This window comes from Hemitrygon akajei, chromosome 18 (genome assembly GCF_048418815.1).
Source record: "Hemitrygon akajei chromosome 18, sHemAka1.3, whole genome shotgun sequence".
NCBI lineage: Eukaryota > Metazoa > Chordata > Chondrichthyes > Myliobatiformes > Dasyatidae > Hemitrygon > Hemitrygon akajei.
In genome coordinates this window covers 35798904-35818896 of record NC_133141.1, presented here as the reverse complement: position 1 = coordinate 35818896, position 19993 = coordinate 35798904, and the positions used below count along the sequence as shown (strand labels likewise).

At 42.3% G+C, this 19993-nt stretch overlaps 1 protein-coding gene across 4 annotated transcripts in view; it reads left to right on the top strand.

The window, feature by feature from the left end:
- The first annotated feature begins 389 nt into the window (after positions 1-389).
- The window catches only part of LOC140741313 (F-box/LRR-repeat protein 20), a 166171-nt gene continuing 146567 nt past the window's right edge, over positions 390-19993 (top strand). The window contains exon 1 of one of the 4 annotated variants that reach the window (XM_073071389.1): positions 390-800. In XM_073071389.1, coding sequence (XP_072927490.1) covers positions 771-800 — 30 coding nt within the window. In that variant the 5' untranslated portion in view covers positions 390-770. The remainder of the gene's footprint in view (positions 801-19993) is intronic. The other 3 variants (XM_073071391.1, XM_073071390.1, XM_073071388.1) reach the window with 3 other exon arrangements.

The following is a 19993-nucleotide window of genomic DNA, read 5'->3' as shown; positions in this document are numbered from 1 at the left end:
AATTAATTTTATCTGTACTTACATTTTGTATGTATTATATGAGATTTTAAAGATTTCTACAAAATATTATTTATAAAATGTTAATTCTCCCAGACTGGGAGAACATCTTTTTTCGGGGTCAGCCTGTCAGTCACAGGGGGTGGGCGGGTCTTTGCTAAAGTCATTCCGTTAGTTACAGGTAGTAGGCACGTCTTATCTGGATCAGCCTGTCAATCACAGGCGTTTGCCAGGACCTACATGTCAGTCACAGCGAGTGGGTGGTGCCAGAATGTTAAAGGGCGCTCATGCCACGATTGTTTTTTTTCCGCAAAAGTGACGTCCGGCCTCTGGATCCCCGCCTCTTTTCCCCGGAGCGGCTCCGTAAGGCCGCCACTGATTGGGTGTCTCGGTCAGCTGGTGGCCCGAGGCGGAAGCGGGAGTTTGGGATGATTTCTTTAACTCCTGACTTTGTCAACGGGGGATACTAAACCGGGAGGGGGGCAGGGAGCAGGGCGGTGGTGCTAGTATCCACAGTGGGGGTCGGTTCAAACGGGAACGGTAGATTAAGCTGCGGTGAACCGGGCGGCGCGTGCAGTCCAATCAGGTGCGAGGATGCTGGCAGGTGGGTGGAGAGTCCTGTGTGTTTTTGTTTTAATGTTTTTGTTGAAAAGTTGAAGCCGCGAGAGAATAAAAGAAATCAGCACCCCCCCTCCCCAGCAAGAAATAACCCTTCCACCTGCGGCGAACCGAGTGACGACAAGTGGGGCAGGGGGGCCGGAGCCGGCGGCAGGATGAATGGAGTCACCAAGAGCAGGTTCGAGGTGAGTGAGGCTGGGAGTTAGGCTTCTGTGCCCCCCACTAGGCCACCTCTGGCAACGGCCCCCGGGAGTGGGGTCGGGCCCGGCCCCGCACCCCGGCTCCTTCCACACCAACCACCGCCCCGCACTGCCGCTCCCCCTGCTTACACCAATCTATTCCTTTGTGTGATATGCAACAGCTGATAAGTGTTTGCTAGCCTTCTTCCTCCCCCCCCCCCCCTCCCGGAGTTATTCTTGTGTTTTTCTTCTGTGCGTTTTCCTTCTGATTCTTTGTTTGAGGTAATAGATTCAGCTTTATTTTAGATGCTTCGTTTCCTCTAAGTTTAGTGCAGATTTAAATGAAAATGCATATTTTTATTTAGCTAATTGTGTATCTTTATGTGCAGGTATCGTGTGTGTATATGTATACATTTAAAATACATATAATAGTTCTGGTGGTATCATATGCATGATACATTAAAGAGCCTTTTTTCTGTTAATTGTTTTGAAACCTTAGCCATTTCATTTACTGGTTCTAGGTTAGCAGATCATATAAAGTTTTAAATTTTGGCCATCAAGGAATATAATGGTTTGTTTAACTGAAAGGTGGAGGAGTTGAAATATTGACTTGTTGAGCATGTAAGTAATTCTGTCTGTGATAATTGGTGATAATCTCCTTCATGGATTGCTACAGCGCAATACCAGTGGGTTTGGTCTGTGGTTACTAGTATAGAATTGTTGGTCTTGCTTGAATTGGATGGTGGGGTATAATGACTTTGCACTGCGAGGATGATTTTTTTTTGCATTCGGCAAAGTAGACAGCCTTTTAGTATGTAATTAATAGTATAATTGATTGTTTCTGTTATAATGTCACTCTGAAAGGTGCAAAATTTGCAGTTCAGGAAATTCAAGGTTTATTTTTAAAATTCAGGTACAGCCACCTGTTCTTTTCCATGTTTGTAAGTTTTCTTGGGCTCCCTCTGGTCTTGTGGTTAACATTTTATCTTGCCGGGAATGTGTGTACATATTATTATGGTGAGGTAGTGAACTAAACGAGGAAAATAATCCTCATAAGTATGGGACTGGAAAAGGACCAGCTGGTTGATGAAACATGTCCCAAACAATCGCTGTACATGAAAGTGTTGAGACTTCATGTTGGTGACAGAAGTGTTAGAGTAATTAGTGGTTCTGGTGGTAAATTGTTAATCCAGAGACCTAGCTAGACTGCTGATCTGGACACTGACTTCAAATGCCACTATGAAAGTTTGAGAATTTTAAATTCATTTAATGAGCAACTCCTTATTTGTGTGTAAATGCCCACCTGTGTATTTTATTTTCGATGCAAAGGTTTACTGAATGTATTCTGACTAAACAGGTTCACAACAATGCATTACACATGGGGAATTTAATAATTTTTATACTTGAGTTTAATACTAATTTATACTAAAGTTACAATAACATGTTCATTTTCTGGTCCTGTAATTTAGCAGTGTTGGTAATGCTTTCAGATTGTGTGGGTTTCTGCACAGTATTGCAAGTTTTCTTAATTGGGTGGAAGTTTAGATGGATTCCTAAAGAGACAAAGGATTGACACAAAGGCCAAGTTAATGTGTCTGAATAGATTTGCTGGGCTAAATGACCTTAGTTCTTAAAACAGATTGTTGTAACTCGTTAGTACATTCAAAAGTTATGCTGAGACTTTTGAATTCTTTCATGTGACAGAACCAGTGATATGGGGGGGAGGTGTTTTTTAAAAAATGATTTTTACTGCTGTTACTTATTGAACATTAAATGGCTATAGTTCAGAATGGAAAGAACTTGCATTAGATGAATCAATTCATTTTGCACCATACTTGGTTTTTTTGCGTGTGTGTTGGATGGCAAGATCCATAATGTCAAGGATTTAAAATTAAACACATAATAGGAATGTTTAATATGTTGGTAATAGTGTTATTACAACTTTTGCCACTATTACTGCCAGGCAAAGAAAAGCCTTTTGAGTCATTGCCCAAGCAAGTTTGGTATACCTTTGGGAGTGATGATGCAGTTCCATTAATCTAAAGAGCTTCATGCTAACTTGCAATTCTAGCCAAGCAATTCCCTTCTCCTCCCTCCCCACCCCCCAATTCTTTTTAAAGTATCCTGGACCAGACTGTTTCCTTTCCAATGGTCTGATCTTGGCTAGACCAGCATCAGTTGGATGGAAAGGAGTCAGTGGTAATCAGAAAATTGACTGAACCAGCCATACTGTGGCCACGAGCACATTAGAACAGGTATCCTGTGGCGAAACTTGACCCCTGATGTTCCAGTGCACTTTCATTTACAAGGCAGTTCCAGATGGGGTGCAACTTCGGCAGCTTTTGAAGCTGGATGCTATCCAGGTCAGCAACTTTATTTATGTATTGTCCGTACTATTGATGTGCATTGGCTATGGTGTAAGCCATCCACAAAATGGACTCCTTGCCTAGCCCATTACCTTCCAAGGCCATAACTTTTACATCCAGTGAAAATAACAGGAGCAAGCTCATTAGAGCACCATGAGCAGATTTTTTTCCAAGCTACTCCCCATCCTGATTTGGAAATGTTGAGAATTCCTTGCCCAACTAGACTGAGAATATCTGCAGCTGTTCTTGACCAGCTGCTATTAATGCACACTAAAAAGGCCAGAAGGATCTTTATAGGGAGGAATTTGTTGATTGAACAGGTAATGGAATTCCCTTTGTACCTTTTGTCACTCAAAAATAAAGCCTTGTTTTTCCCACTAGACTATTAACACTGAGATCTGATACTCAGGCATGTTTTGGAGGGCATTGTATGCCTGTGCATTGAATATCCTATATATTAGATGAGCAGCGGTCACTTTTTGTTATTGTTCTGTTTGTTTGGTCTCCTTATCCACATTAGTTCCCTTTTGCTTTTAAATCTGCTGCATTTTGCAGTTATTAATGGTCTTGCCTCTTGCTTCAACTATATCAGCTAATATCTATATACCACATTTCTATGTTACATTTGTACAAGACCTTTGGTAAAGCCACATTTAGAGTACTGTGACTTCTGGTCATCCTGTAATAGTTTATATGTATATCATTAAACTGGAGAGGGTTTAGAAATGATTTAGAAGGATGTTTGTGTGACTGGAGGGTTTATAATAAGCTGGGACATTTTTTCCTTTGAGTGTAGGGGGGTGGGGGTGATCTTGTAGAGGTGTATAAAATCATGGGAACATAGATGAGGTGACTAGCGACTCTCTCCCAGGATTGTGGAGTCTAAAACTAGAGGACACAGGTTTAAAGTGAGAGAGGAAAGATTCAAAAGGGATCAGATGGCAACTTTTTCCACACAGATAGTTCAAAGTAAATTTATTAATGAAGTACGTACAGGTAGTCCCCGAGTTACGAATGTCCGACTTACCGACAACTCGTACTTACGAACCGCGGATGGAGAACGCCGTCCGCCATTTTAAGTCGTTGCCTTTGACACTGTGAGTGTTTAGCTTTGTATTTGGCTTAAATTTTTCTTAGCAAGATTCACCCTGACCCCCCCCCCCCCCCCCCGGTTCTGGTCGGCTGGTGGCGCAGTGAGATCAGCGCCGGGCTGGAGAACAGAGGTTCCCGAGTTCGATTTAGTGACAGACCGCTCCTGTGCCGGGTTGATGCCGATCCAGTGACTCCCGTACCATCCGTGCCAGGTTGATGTCGAGCTCGCAACTCGACCTCGTAAAAAAAAATACTGCCACCTCCAGTTTAAATTCCCACGCGGAATATTGTGGAGGATCAAATACAGCCCCCACTTGTCCCATTTAGCCTGGCTCAGTGCGGTGGAGTTTAGGACCCGGGGAATTCAGTGTGGTGGTCCTTAGGACCCAGTGGACCTCGGGAGCAGGCGGCGCTCGGGACCCACCACCCGCAGTGTTTCTGTTCCATTGACGGGAAGTGATCGCGATTGAAAATAAAGTGGAAATAATAAAGCGTTTGGAAAGAGGTGAAACGTCATTGGAAAAGCGTCAGGCTACAGTCAGTCAATGATTGGAACAATTTTAAAGGATGAGGTGAGAATAATGGAGCATGTGAAAGGCCCTGCCCCGATGAAAGCTGCAATTATTACTAAGCAATGCAGTGGTTTAATTATTGGAATACATAAGTTTCTTAAGTGTTTTATATGCATAGAAAGGTAAAATATATACAAGACAAACGTTTGACTGACGCTAAATAATACCAGATGTACTTGTTCCAACTTGCGTACAAATCTGACTTAAAGATGGACTCAGGAACGGAACTCATACGTAACCCGGGGACTGCCTGTAGTGTATATCACAATATGCTACCTTGTGATTCATTTTCTTGCAGGCATTCATAGAGCAGAAATAATAGAATGACTGAAACTACACAAAGACTGACAAAGTACCAATGTACAAAAGACAAGATGCAAATTGGAAAAAAAATACTGAAAATGAGTTGTTGAGTCCTTAAAAGTGAGTCCATAAGTTGTGGAATCAGTTCAGAGTTATGAGTGAAGTTATCCACACTGATTCAGGTGTCTGATGGTTGAAGGGTAATAACTTTTCCTGAACCTGGTGGTGATGAGGGTGAGTATATAGAAAGAGCTGCCAGTGGAAGTGGCAGTGGAGGTGGGTGCAATCATGTTTATAAGGTATTTGAGTAGTTGGGAATATGGACTAGCTCAGTTAGGCAATTTAGTCACCATGAACAGGATGAAAGGCCTCTTTTCATGCTGCATAATTCTAAGACTGATTCTATTTCCTTGATGTTGAAGGAGACCATTTCGATTGAGCAAATCTGATGGCTCTCAGCAATTCCATTAATTTTACTTGAAACCTGTATTGTTGCACAGTTATAAGTTTATGCTTTACAGCGTCAGTCGTAAAATCTTGTCATACAATACTGTCTGTGCGGAGCTTGCATGTTCCCTCTAACTGAGTTTGTTCTGGGTATCTTAAACACTTTGTAAAGGTGACTGAATGTTATAGGAATTTGACATGAATTTTGAGAGAATGAAGTAGCATATGGTTTGGTTCATGGTCAGTGTATAGTCATAGCTGAAAGGCTCTTTGTCTGTTGTGTGAATCCATGAATGTGAGCTAGAGAAGAGTTTAGACTTGTTCCTCGTGCCATTTATCCAGTGGAACATTATCTTAAAATTGATATGCAAGTATTAATTCTTTTGTTTGGGTGGGGGAGGAATGGAGATGCCTCTCTACCAATGAGGTGTAAGATGCTCCATCCGTTTGCTAGCCTGCAAGTCACCCTTGGGTAAGGTGTAGCACCTGCTTAGCTCTTTTGCCCCCCCCCCCCCCCATCAAGGTTGCTTGAAGCCATGGGACCAGCTGGTGATGGTCATATGAGCAGCTGACACATATCACAAGTCCTGGTTATGTGATGACTGACGCCAGGCTTTGAAGAGTATTGATAATGGCTTTTAAAGTTACTGCCCAGAAGAAGGCAATGGCCAACCACTTCTTTAGAATAATTTGCCAAAAACAATCCTGCTCATGGATAGAGAAACGAATAAGAACAATGTGAAGGAGGTCTTCCCCACAGGCAACGATCAGATTAAGGACAGATGGAAGATCATGATCACCCAGTCATACGAGACAGCGCACAATAATTTGCATTAGCACGTGAATTGATGTGGGTGTTGAGAGTCCTTCCATCCCACCCCCTACCCCCAGTCATCATATAGTCACTTCCAGCTCTGAGCCCAATACTTCAGTAATGTCTGGAAAGTTGTAACTTCAATCCACTTTCTGCCAATCTTTGGGACCCTCTCAGCTTGGCAGGGCCCAGGCTGCTTTTGGATAGCTGGTTGTTTCAGGTGAATGCTCTGCAGTAGCTTGCTTCTTCTGAACAAGTTCCAGTTGCTAGCTGGTGGTTACTTAATTCTGCTGGTTCATTTCTGGGAGACTAACTATGTCCTTGTTGGGCACTGGATACCTGGACAGACCAAGTGCACAAGATTATGCATGAATTCTTGACATTTGTCCAGAAGGTTTAAAACCAAGTCAACCTTCATTCAACCATCAATGAGTTTGAAGCTTGCTTGCTATCAGGTCTTTGAACCACTAGAAGCTGCCTGTTCACAATGAGCAGTCACTCTGAAGGAACAGTTAGCTAGCCTCTAGAGTCTATTTGAGGGCCGTTAACTTGCATTAAAACACCATAATGTAACAGCCAGCTGCTGAAAGTTAATTGGATGAGTGAATGAGGAAGAGAAGTTTTACTGGATTTGAGTATTTGTGTTGATTGGAAATCCATGTATTAGTGACTTCCCTTGCTCACTAGATACAGGTGACCTTTTGTTAAGGGAGTTGGCAGAAGGAGGAATCATTCAGTCATTTTCCTAGCCTCTAACTCGTGCCATATAATGTGTTCACCCATGGGACAGTGTGATGCTGAGTGAAAAAACCCAAGTGGCTGTTTTCTTTTCTCCCACGCATTAAGATGCTGATTGTAGAGTCCTATGGGTGCAGGCGGCTGTGTATTTAAGTTTGTGCAGTGGGAGGTGGCAGTATATTGGTGAGTCATTCAGTAACATCCAGCCTGATTTTGGTTTCATGTCCACATTTGATGATCCTGCAAAACTCGACTACTGCTTTCTAATAGGGAGCAAATGTGTAGTCAGTTTCCTTTTCTATATACCTAGCTATGGGGTATTGAGGCTAATTGTAAAACTTCAATTGCCATGCTAACTCATCAGAGATTGGGAGTCATGCTTGAGACTTTTACGGTGGAATGTTACTTAAGACATTACTGTTCAGTTGTATTGTCTACCAATAACTATAATCGCCTCTACCTCCAGCCTTGGTAAAATGGAAATGAACCTTTCTTATAGAATTTTGCCATTTCCACAGATGAAATGGGAATGATTATCCACCATCTTTAGGTTCTGTGCTGATACTATCAGGAATTATAGAACTGTCTTTCTCATAGTGACCAAGGGTACTTTGAAGTTTTGGTGACAGTATTGAGTTGTCTGAGGTGTCTACTACTTAAATGTAATTGAGAAGAAAATAAAAATAAATTCAAGGTTGTTGCATGTAAGCTGTGCTTCAGAACTAGTTGCAGCTCTAAGCCAATATGTTCTGATAGTTGGTCATAGTGCTGTAGTGTTCTATGACATACTTGCAGAGCTGGCGTCAGTCTGACAATATTTAAAAAAAAAAAATTACCCAGGCATGTATAAAATTCATTACACGTTTGGCAGATCTGTGATGAACCATGCACTTGCCAATACCGGCTTACTAATTCCCAGTCAGAACCTTGTTTGGACTACTTGGTGCCAGACCTCACATAGCTTTTGTCCAAGAGCTAAATTCAAGAGGTCAAGGGAGGGTGATTACCTACTACATCAGAAGCTGAAGTCAGAGGGGAAAACCCTCCAGGAGTTGAAGTCATATGTTGCAAAAAGGATGTGAATGTTGAGAGCACATGATCCTAGAGGAGTACTCTGGGCCATGTTCTGGACTGAATTATTTTCAGCAGCTTCATCTGTAAACTTCCTTCCATCATAATGTGCTAAGTGGGGATGTTTGGTTGCACAATGTTCATTTCCATTTGCAACTTGGCGTAAGACCCAAGGCTCCTGTACCACCTCACTGATGGCAGAAGTGAGAAGAGAGCTTCTCTCTTCATCTTGCATTTTGGGATTGCTTGGTTTATTTTGGACCTTTGAGATATAGCACAAATTCCAAATCAAATCTTCAGGCAAGGACCAAATAATTTACCATTCAACTGTGAAGGAATTTAAAAATGGCTTAAAATGAATAAAGCTTTTTTTTCATAACTCACTAAGATGGTTTGGGTCCTTGTTTATCTGTGGTATTAGATGCATATTTGTGACTGCAGAAGTTAATTGGTCTTTTTAAAAATTCATGCTTGCTTACATTGCCCTGCTGGCCATAGATTGCACAGTGTTGTAGAAGTGTCGACAAAAATCGACATGAGTTTAATTGCTTCTAACATGCACTTTATTCCAACCGCAAACAAATGGCAATGTTGTGTGTACAAGGGTTAGATTGTTGTGTATGTTACATTGTATGTTATTACATTTTGGGGGCAGGATTTATATATCCTGGGGACAATAACATACAGCATAACATGGTGATCTTGCCCTTTAACAGTCTGGGTGAATTCTGCCTAATAAAATTAATGAGTCCCTACAGTGTGTACAATATGAAATCAGTCTCGGGGGAATGGGGTAGGGAAATGAGCTCATTTAATAATTTTCACAAATAGTTATTCAGCAACTTGTAAAATGCCCATTTTTCACTTTTGCTTTTGTTTGGGAATACAAGGGCTCCACACAAATCAAAGATCCAAGGTATGTTTGACTATGGGTGTAAAGCCTCATATGGATAGTACAATGTTCTGATTGGATTATTTGGCAGAATTATCAGTGTCTGTGGTACAGAACTCAGGGCTAAAGCAATGATTGTCTATTGTGACCCACTCCCAGAATCCTGTTTTCTTTAAATGGAATCACGGAGCATTAAAACAGGCCTTTCCACTTGGATGAAAATGTAGATGGGAGGGTTAGTAAGTTTGCAAGTGATACAAAGACTGATGGTATTGTCGATGGCGTAGAAGATTGGCAAAGAATACAGTGGGATATAGATCAGTTGCAGATTTGGGCAGAGAAATGGCAGGTGGAGTTTAACCTGGCTAAATACAAAGTATTGCAGCTTGGTAGATCAAATGTAAAGATATAGTAAACAGTTAAGAATAAGACCCTTAACAGCGATGATGAGGATCTTGGGGTCCAAGTTCATAGCTTGCTAATAGTGGCTACTTGGGTTGAAAAGTCATGAAGTTGTGTTGTAGCTTTATAACACAATAGTTAGGCCACATTTGACAGACAGACATACTTTATTGATCCTGAGGGAAGTTGGGTTTCGTTACAGTCGCACCAACTAAGAATAGTGTAGAGATACAGCAATATAAAGCCATAAATAATTTAATAATAATAAGTAAATTATTCCAAGTGGAAATAAGTCCAGGACCAGCCTATTGGCTCAGGGTGTCTGGCCCTCTGAGGGAGGAGTTGTAAAGTTTGATGGATTTGGAGCTTTGCATACAGTTCTGGTCACCCCAGTATAGGAGGGATGTCAAGACTTTGGGAAGGGTGCAGAGGAGGTTTATCAGGATGTTGCTTCGATGAGCCAGTGGCCTAAATCTGCTCCTATACCTTATGGTATTGTGGATAAGCGGGCATGAGAGTTTGGACATGCTTGGGTTGTTTCCTCTGGATTGGCAGAGGCTGAGGGAAGATTTATAAGATTGAGAGATATAGGTAGACAGGTACCACCTTTCTCCTCAGGATTGAAATGTCTGATACCATTAAGAATTCTTAGAAGTTTAGATAGGCATGTAAATGAGGCAAATTGAAGGCCATTTTGTAGGCAGAAGGGATTTGTTCAGTTGGACATTTGATTACTAATTTCATTGGCTTGGCACAACATTGTGGGCTGTTCCTGTGCTGTATTCTATGTTCATCCATGGAGTCTCTTACAACCATCAGCTCCCATTGGCACTAACCCCATTTTATTCTCCTTGTGTTCCTGTTAACTACACCTTCTGCCTCCCCCTACCAGTTTGAAGTGGTCATTCAACAGATCAAGCCTTGTGCAATATGGGTGGAAACTAGAGTACCCAAAAGAAACTCTTGTCACGGTGGGGGGGGGGGGGGGTGTGGAGAAACACATGGAAACTGGGGAGTGGGAAATGTTGAAGGTGTTAATTCTTTAGGAACTGCAGAGATTTTCTTTGCGTCTTAAAGATTTTTTTATATACCTTTGCATGTACTTCAGACATAGCTTCCGTTTGTCAGTCTACCACATCCTGGAGCTACCATTACAGAATTATGTTGATTAAAATTGGACATGAGGTTGGTTTAGGAGTTACTGGTGAGTAACATTTTGTTGGTGCGTCTTGTCTAAGAAAAATTTGCTGTCTACCCTATCTGTGCCCCTCATAATTTTGTATGTCAATTATTCCCTCTGAAACCTCTGCTTTAAGAAGAATGCAGTCTAGCCAGTATCTTGTAATTGAAGCATTCCATCTCGAGCATCATCCTAACGAATCTCCTGTATGCCCTCTCCAGTGCAATACATCTTCTGTCTACAACCTGCAACTGAATATTCCAACTAAGGAGGGTGGCCTTGTCAAGATGATTAATTTTTCTTTCTGTTGATTTCTGCCACTTAGTGTTTTTCTCTTAACATCTTTAGAACAAAAGTAGTAAGCAATGACTGACAAATTTTATGTAAGGAATGTGCTTGTGCTTAAATATTGTGTATCCCTTTGCGGGGGGGGAGGGGGCGGGTTGATATGCTGTGCTGTTACTTCTGGACTTGTTCTACCACTGTTAATAAGGATTAGAGTAGGTCTTTGTTTGGAAGCAATTTCTGTAGTTAATGTCTCTTTAGACATATTTTCCTAGATTAACTATAAGTGATTTTGGGTCATAGCATCATAGATTTGAGGAATCCAGTGGTATGAACTGCTACAAGTAAATAGTTAACCATAAAGTTGTAGTTGTACAGCATAAAATGTGTCCTAACTTTAAGCCCAGTCCTATCTTTTGGCCCATTTACACCTATTCCATTTAAATATGCTAGATCTGTATTCTTTGCTTTTTTAAGTGTCTGTTTAAACATCTTTAAAGTGTTTGGTCTGAAAGACAACTGAACCTCTTGACTATGTGTGCTTTTATGCATTGAGTTGCTGTTACATGATTGGCTGATTAGATATCGGCATTTGTGAGCAAGTGTACTCAATAAAATGGCCAGCAACCACTTTCAAGGACTCTTCACCTCATGTTCTCTATTGCTTGTTATTATTTTCCTTTTATTATTTTGAATTTTCACAGTTTGTTTTTGCACATTGGTTGTCTGCTCTGTTGAAGCAATTTTGTCAATTCTATTATTGGATTTGAGTATATTAGCAAGAAAATGAATCTCCAGGATGTATATGGTGACATATGTACTTTTACTTTGAACTTGTATGCATGGTTCCTTGGACAAAATTGTCAGCCAGAATGATATGAGCTTGTGTTGCAGTCAAGCCTTGCAGCCATGCACACCCTTGTATATCGTACCAACCGATCAGGAGTGGAAATGCAGATGTTTAGTTCTGGCCCTGGGTTGCACAAATGCTGCAGGTCTTGGCCATTATACTCCTGAACATCAGAAATTGATACAGTTCTATAAGTTGCTGTATTTTTAGACAAATGTACTGTGTGTAATTGTATAAGGATTCAACTAGTTCTTTATAAAATAAACTCCTTCATAAAAAAGCAGCCTTAACAATGCATTATGTATTGTGAAAGCTGTCTATGAAGTTACTTAGCAAAAGTTGAACTTGATATACTGGTATTGAGTCCTTGGCTGGAGATTAGACATTGGGTTGGCATTTAGCTTTCTGCGATGGTTCCAAATAAATTTGAGCAAAGTAATGTCTCATTTTACATCTTTGATTTTGAGATCTTTGAAAATAAAACTAGATTCATAAAAGACTTCCTGGAGACTTATGATCACTTGGTTTACAAGGGCATAGTCAACATTTTTACTTTTGTGGTTAGTGGTGTGTTACCGTGAAATGTGCCATTTCAAGATTCAAACTTGACTAAGAATGTATTTATCTATCACCTGCACTGTTGAATCTACATCTCAATGTTTAAAACATTCAATTATTTTTCACCAAAGGGTTGTCTCTTCAGTGCTCTGGCCTATATATATTCATATTCTTTTGCCACCATAATCTAGCTATTACAACATCTGGCTACTCTTGCATTGCATTTGTGAGGTCCTAGACACAATTATTTTCCTGTGAATAGATTTTGTGATACCATGGGATTGTGAAGACATGCATGTATGTGTGCAAAGCTTTTGATTTTTTTTCCCCTGACATTAACACCAGATTTAAGGAAGATCAAACTAACATTTGGAATGGTAAATGCCAATAAATTAAAGTGACTATCCTTGACTCTGAACTGCAAGTTGAAAGCTGTGTTCCAATCTGTGTTATAGCATAAAGCAGTGGACTGATTTAGAGGAGTCTGGCATTTGGTGATTGCCAGTTGCAATATAAGTGAAACAAAAAAAAATATTTGTGATTTTGGGCACTTCACCTCTGGGATAATTTTTCCATTTGACATTAATCACCTAGCATTTTAATGCTGTTTAGTAACATGAAGAGCAGTCAATAGTGTAGCCTTCCACTGAGTCTGCAAGAGTACAAGCAGTGTGCCAAGATGCATAAATTTAATTCTCTTGAATATTCAATGTGGAGTATTTACAAGTCCTATCCCATTTTGTCAAAGGTAACTAACTGGATGGTTCAAGATAGCTTTGATGAGAGTGTGGAGTAGCAGCATGATACGTGTGAGCACATGCAGTTCCAGGGATGGGTGTTGCGGGTGTGATTTGTATGCTTATTTCAAAGTACATTTTTATCAAAATATGTATGCTACATACAACCTTGAGATTTGTTCGCCTTTTTACTGGCCTTTAGCAACATTGTAATAGATGTTGTAGGGTTAAAGTTCTTTTTGCCAATAATTCTCTAATGCAGTGGCATCAATTAGTTTGATAGCTCCTGTTTTATATTTTTGTTCCTCTCTGCTTTGTGATGCATCTGGCAGTAACCTTGCTGTTTCTTTAGCATTTGTCTTTTTTTAACGAGGCTGAATTGCTAGCTTGATGCTCAACCCAGCAGCAATGGAAAGCATCTAAGGATCCAGCTGGTTTCAGAGCTAGGAACACTCACCTCAAAGTCCGTTGCGGATGCCACCACACCACTAGTCGGCCATGTTCTATATTGGATTCCATTTTATCTCCTATTTCTACGTTCTGAAATAAGGGTCTTAAAACAAACTTCCTTGCATTGGCCAGGTATGTGCATGCAGTTTTTGGTTGTTCTAAGGTAATTTGAATTAGCAGTGGTTGTCCACACAGCCCAGTGCAGTCTTTATACTAACAGAAGATGCAATAGTTTGGAAGATGGCCACATGGCTGGAAGCAATCCAAAATCAAATTAACCATCGAGTTTTTGCAAAATATGCCCCTTTGTAGTTCTTGGAAATAAAATTAAGCTGATACATTTTTGGTAAAGTTGCTGTTAATATGTACAAAAATATTTATGACCTTTGCAGGTGAGAATCTCTACAGAGCAAGTCACAGATTTTGGGTGTCATGCAGTGTCCATGAGACTGGCCAGCATTAAATTCCCTGTCTTGCAGTTCTGTTGACCATTTCCCAAGCTTTCCCATTTGAACTGGAGTCCAGTCCTGATGAAAGGTCACGGCCTAAAATGCAAACATGAGGAAATCTGCAGATGCTGGAAATTCAAACAACACACACAAAATGCTGGTGGAACACAGCAGGTCAGGCAGCATCTCTAGGGAGAAATGCTGTCGACGTTTCGGGCCGAGACCCTTCGTCCCGTTTTGTGTGTGTTGCTCACAGTCTAAAGTGTTTATTCCCCTCCATAGATGCTGCTTGACCTGCTGTGTTCCTCCAGTATTTTGTTTGTTGCTCAAGATTCCCAGCATCTACAGAATCTCTTGTGTTTATGACTGTATAACTCTCAGCCTACCCTGCTGGACATGTCCCATGGTCTTGCTGTTAGCAAGATAACACAACGACCAGAGGGTGGTTGTGAAATTGACTGAGTGCACAGTGGAAGTGTGCACAGCAACAGCATTTTAAGCCTGGAATTTACAAGGCATGCAAGACTGACTCAAGTACTGTTAACTGGGATTAATGTAGATGGGTCAGTATTGTCACGGTGAGCTGGAGGGTGTGTTTCTAAGCAAAATGTCTCTTTCATTGGGAGTCTGGTAGTCCTAAATTATAAAAATTAGAGATGCAACGAGCCATCCCATTGGCAGAAAGTGCAAGAAATAGTGAGTGTAAAATGGTGGATGGCAAAAGAACCAAAAGTGAAATGAAAAACTTGAACTGTAAGTAGTTAACTGGAATGCATTTGGGTTGTGATGGTAGGCAGTTTGTTTCACTATTCAAAATTGAGCAGATAAAGTATTTGAAAGTAAGTATTTGGGTGGACCAAGATGGCGCTGTGAATCACAGCAAAATGTTACGAACAGCTTAAAGTTCCAAATGTACCTTGTAATTACTGTCTGCATTTGCAGCCTTTAATTTCTTTTTAAGTAGCATACTTTTGGATTATCTTAGTGAACAAGCGATTTGACTGTCTTCTGAAGAACTTGGCAGACTTGACTCTCCCATGCAGGTATGTCACCTTTAAACAAAGTGCATCACCACAGCTGGAAGAGGAGGGGAGGACTCCAAGCAAGACTGAAATGCTGAGGAATGAAACCCCCTCCCTTATCCAGCATCTTGTTTGCAAATGTACAGTCTCTGGAGAACAAGATTAAGGACCTAAGGGTCTTTGGGTGCTGTGTTCTGTGTTTCATGGAGACATGGCTCACTCTGGACTCGCTGAATTCTTCAGTAAGACCTGAGGACTTTTCGATTCACCAGATGGACAGGACTGCTGATTCGGAGAAGGGAAAAGGTGGGGGTCTGTGATTCACAATAAACTGCTTGGATGCAGCAATCTTATCGCACTCTTGTTTGCCTGAACTGGAATAACTGATGATTAAGTGCTGACTGCTCTACTTGCCAAGAGAGTTCTCCTTCATAATCCTGACTGCAGTTTATAGACCGCCAAAAGCACATGTTAAACAGGCACTTGATGTATTGAATGTTGCAATTAGCAAACAAGAAACAGCTGACCCTGACCACTTCAGATTATTGTTGGGGACTTGTTTGAAGAAAACTCTGCCCAATTATCATCAGCGTATCACCAGGAGTCCCAACACACTTGACCTCTGTTACACTATGATGAGGAATGCTTACAGTTCCATGCCCAGACTGCATTTTGGGAAACCTGATTGCTTAGCTGTCCTCCTCTTACCTGCATACAGGGAAAGTCTAAAGGTAAAGGCTACAGGGATAAGGACAAACAAGAGGCTAAGGAGCAGCTATGGAATTGCTCAGTCTGTAGCCTGGGCTTTGTTCACATACTCATCAGTGGATATGAATTATACACCACAGTTATCACTGACTTTATAACAAATCATAGATGAGTGTTCTTCCACAAAATCATTCAGTCTTCCCTAACCAAATTTGTGCATGAACCATGAGATCAGTGGCATTCAGGTCTGGCAACCAAGTTTAAATACAAGAGGTCTGGGTACAATCTCCAAGAAGTCATCTTGCATTGAAGTGGTAATTCCAGACCAAACTTGAATCACTGAAGGATTCTCGACAGCTGTGGCAGAGTTTAAATGCTATTACCTCCAACAAAGTGAAATCTTGTGACATACAGTTGCAAGAAAATGTTTGTGACCTCTTTGCAATTACCTGGTTTTCTATGTGGTCTGATCTTCCTCAAAGTCACAATAATAGATAAGCACAATATGCCTGAACTAATAACATACAATTTTACTTTTTGTGTCTTTATTGAACATTGTTTAATCATTCACAGTCCAAGCTGGAAAAAGTATGTGAACCCTTGTATTTAATAACTGGTAGAATCTTCTTCAGCAGCAATGACTTCCACCAAACGCTTCCTGTAGCTGCTGATCAGACTTGGACAATGGTGTGGAGGAATTTCAGACCATTCCTTCATACAAAAGTGTTTCCGTTCAATATTTCTTGGATATTTTGCATGAGCAGCCCTCTTCAGTTCATGCCAGAGCATCTGAATTGGGTTAAGGTCTGGACTCTGACTTGGCCATTACAGAGCACAGATTTTCTTCTTTTTAAATCATTGTTGTTGATTTACTATTGTCTTAGATCATTGTCTTGTTACATCATCCAACTGCTATTAAGCTTCAGGTGACAGACTGCTACCCTGACAATCTCCTGTAAAATGTCTTGAAACAATTTTGAATTCATTTTTCCCTCAACAGTTGCAAGCTGTCCAGGCCCATGTTGCTCCCTTCACCATGCTTCATAGTTGGGATGAGGTTTTGACGTTGGTGTGCCTCCAAACATAGTGGTGTGCGCATTTCTGTCAGAAGTTAAATTTTTGCTCATCTGTCCACAGAACATTGTCCCAGAAGCATTGTTGAGCATCCAGGTGGTCTTTTGCAAACCTGAAAACATGAGATGTGCAGTAACTTTTTGACAGCAGTGGATTGCCTCTGTGGTGTCCTTCCATGAACCATTCTTGTTCAGTGTTTTGTAGTGGACACATGAATAGAGACTTTCTGCAGGTCTTTTTCTGTTACTCTTGGGTTCTTTTTCAAATCCTTCAGCATTGCATGTTGTGCTCTTGGTGTGATCTTTGCAGGATACCCACTCCTAGGGAGAGTAGCAACAGTACTGAGTTTCCTCCATTTGTAGACAGTTTCTCTTACTGTGGACTGATGAACATTCAGGTCTTCAGAAATGCTTTTGTAGCCTTTTCCAGCTTCATGCGTCTCTACAATTCTTCTAAGGTCCTTAAAGTTGTTTTGATTGAGGCATGGTGCACATAAACAGATCTTTCTTGAGAAGAGCAGACTGTGTCAGTAACCTGATTTTGTGTGTCTTTTTTTCTTAAATAGTGCAGGGCACCTCTACAACTCGCATCCAATCTCATCTCATTGATTGGAACAAATGACTCCAAATAGCTTTTGTAGAAGACATTACACCAGAGGTTCGCATACTTTTATTTGAACCCAGACTGTGATCATTTAAATAGTGTGCTTCTCATCAATTACTGATTACAAGTTTGTGTTATTAGTTTTGGCAGATTGTTTGTCTATTATTGTGACTTGGATGAAGATCAGATCACATTTTGAGTGAGTAATGCAGAAAGCAAAGGAGTCACAAATGTTTTCTTGCAATTGTAGGTGATATCAGTGCTTCACTCCCAGATGAGCTCAATGCATTTTATGCTTGCTTTGACCACCAAAAGTTCAAAGTAAATTTATTATTAAAGAACATATGTCACTAGATATAACCCTGAGATTCATTTTCTTATGGACATAGTCAATAAATCCATGATAAAATAATATTCATAATAGAATCAGCGAAAGACCGCACCAACTTGGGTGGTCAGCCAGTGTGCAAAAGGTGACAAATAGTGCAAATACAAAAAAAAATCAAGAACATGAGATGAAGACTCTTTGAAAGTGAGACCATAGGTTGTGGGAATATTTCAGTGATAGGGCCAGTGAAGTTGAGTGAAGCTATTCCCTTAGGTTGAAGAGCATGATGGTTGATGGGGTAATAACTTCCTGAACTTGGGACCATCTTTGTGATGCCAGTAGCAAGAAGAGAGCGTGGACTGGGTGGTGGGAGTCCCTGATGATGGATGCTGCTTTCCTTCAACAGTGCTCCATGTAGATGTGCTCAATGGTAGGGAGAGCTTTACCCATGATGGACTGGGCCGAATCCACTACTTTTTGTAGGCTTTTCATTCAGGTGAACTGGTGTTTCCATACCAGGTTGTGCTGCAACCAGTCAATATACTTTCCACCACCCATTTATATAAGTTTGACAAAGTTTTTGCATATTCACGTTAAGTGAGAATCTCAGATGCGGTATAACATTAAATTACACCAGTCCCTGAAATGTCTGCTGATGCCTGATAATTATGGAGAGGAGTTAAAGCTCCCCCCACCCAAAGTAACTATGTAATGGATACTAGTTTCTGCTCTCTCCTATGGAATAGATCCTGGCATAAGCCCACCTTCTCACTCATCTTTACTTCTCCAGTCCTGATGAAGGGCTGAGGCCTGAAATGTCGACTGTGCTCTCCCCCCCCTCTCCCCCCCCCCTCTCCCCCCCCTCTCCCCCCCCCTCTCCCCCCCCCTCTCCCCCCCCCCTCTCCCCCCCCCTCTCCCCCCCCTCTCCCCCCCCTCTCCCCCCCCTCTCCCCCCCCTCTCCTCCCCCCCTCTCCTCCCCCCCCCTCTCCTCCCCCCCCCCTCTCCTCCCCCCCCCCTCTCCTCCCCCCCCCCTCTCCTCCCCCCCCCTCTCCTCCCCCCCCCTCTCCTCCCCCCCCCTCTCCTCCCCCCCCCTCTCCTCCCCCCCCCCTCTCCTCCCCCCCCCTCTCCTCCCCCCCCCTCTCCTCCCCCCCCCTCTCCTCCCCCCCCCTCTCCTCCCCCCCCCTCTCCTCCCCCCCCCTCTCCTCCCCCCCCCCTCTCCTCCCCCCCCTCTCCTCCCCCCCTCTCTCTCTCCCCCCCCCCCCCAACCAGATGCTGCCTGGCTTGCTCAGTTCCTCCAGAATTTTGTGTTGCCCAGCGTAAGCTGTAGTATTGTATTTTATTTGCAAATTATTCAATTTTTTCACTTGTGGGTTAAAGTAAATCCCCAGTATTCCTGGAAACATTACAAATATGTTATAAATAATCATAACAAATCAATACATTGCCCAAGCTATTGAGAAATGACAAATAATGAAATTGTGGCGACCCACTTCCCAGCGCACTCGAACTGGCTCACAAAGTGGCGCGCGCCGGCATTGAGGCCGGTCCCAAAAAGGGTGCCAAGCCTGTTTCACCAGCAAGGGGAAAAGCCCGCGCACGGGACGGGACTGTGAATATGCACCCCCTACAGCATTCCTGCCCGGGGAGGACGGGAACAGGAAGGCTTTAAAGCAAGGCCGCGAAGTTTAAATAAACCTCTTTTGCAACTGCAGCTCACCGACTACGTGTCGTTATTTCAGTGCTGCGTGTAGCACACCTCCTACAATTGGTGACCCCGACGGGCCAAACGATATTTGGACCGGAGATGAACGACACCGCATCTGTTCATGCAGTTTTGTTAAAACTGCCAAGCTTCTGGACACTGCGACCTCACCTATGGTTCCAGCAAGCAGAAGCCCAATTCCACATTCGGCAGATAACCACAGATGCCACGCGTTACTACTACGTGGTGAGCTCCCTCGACCAGGAGACAGCCGCCTAGCTTGAAGAGTTCATACAGTCGCCCCCAGCGGACGGCAAATACACAGAATTCAAAGCCCTGCTCATAAGGACTTGGACTCTCACGGCGCAAGCGAGCTGCCCGCTTACTGCACCTGGATGGTTTGGGAGACAGGCCACCGTCGGCTTTGATGAATGAGATGCAGTCCATGGCCGGAGGTCACAAGCCCTGCCTCCTGTTTGAGCAGGCATTCCGAGAGCAGCTGCCCGAGGACATAGGCCTGCTGCCGCTGACGTGGATTTCAGCGACCCCTGGAAGG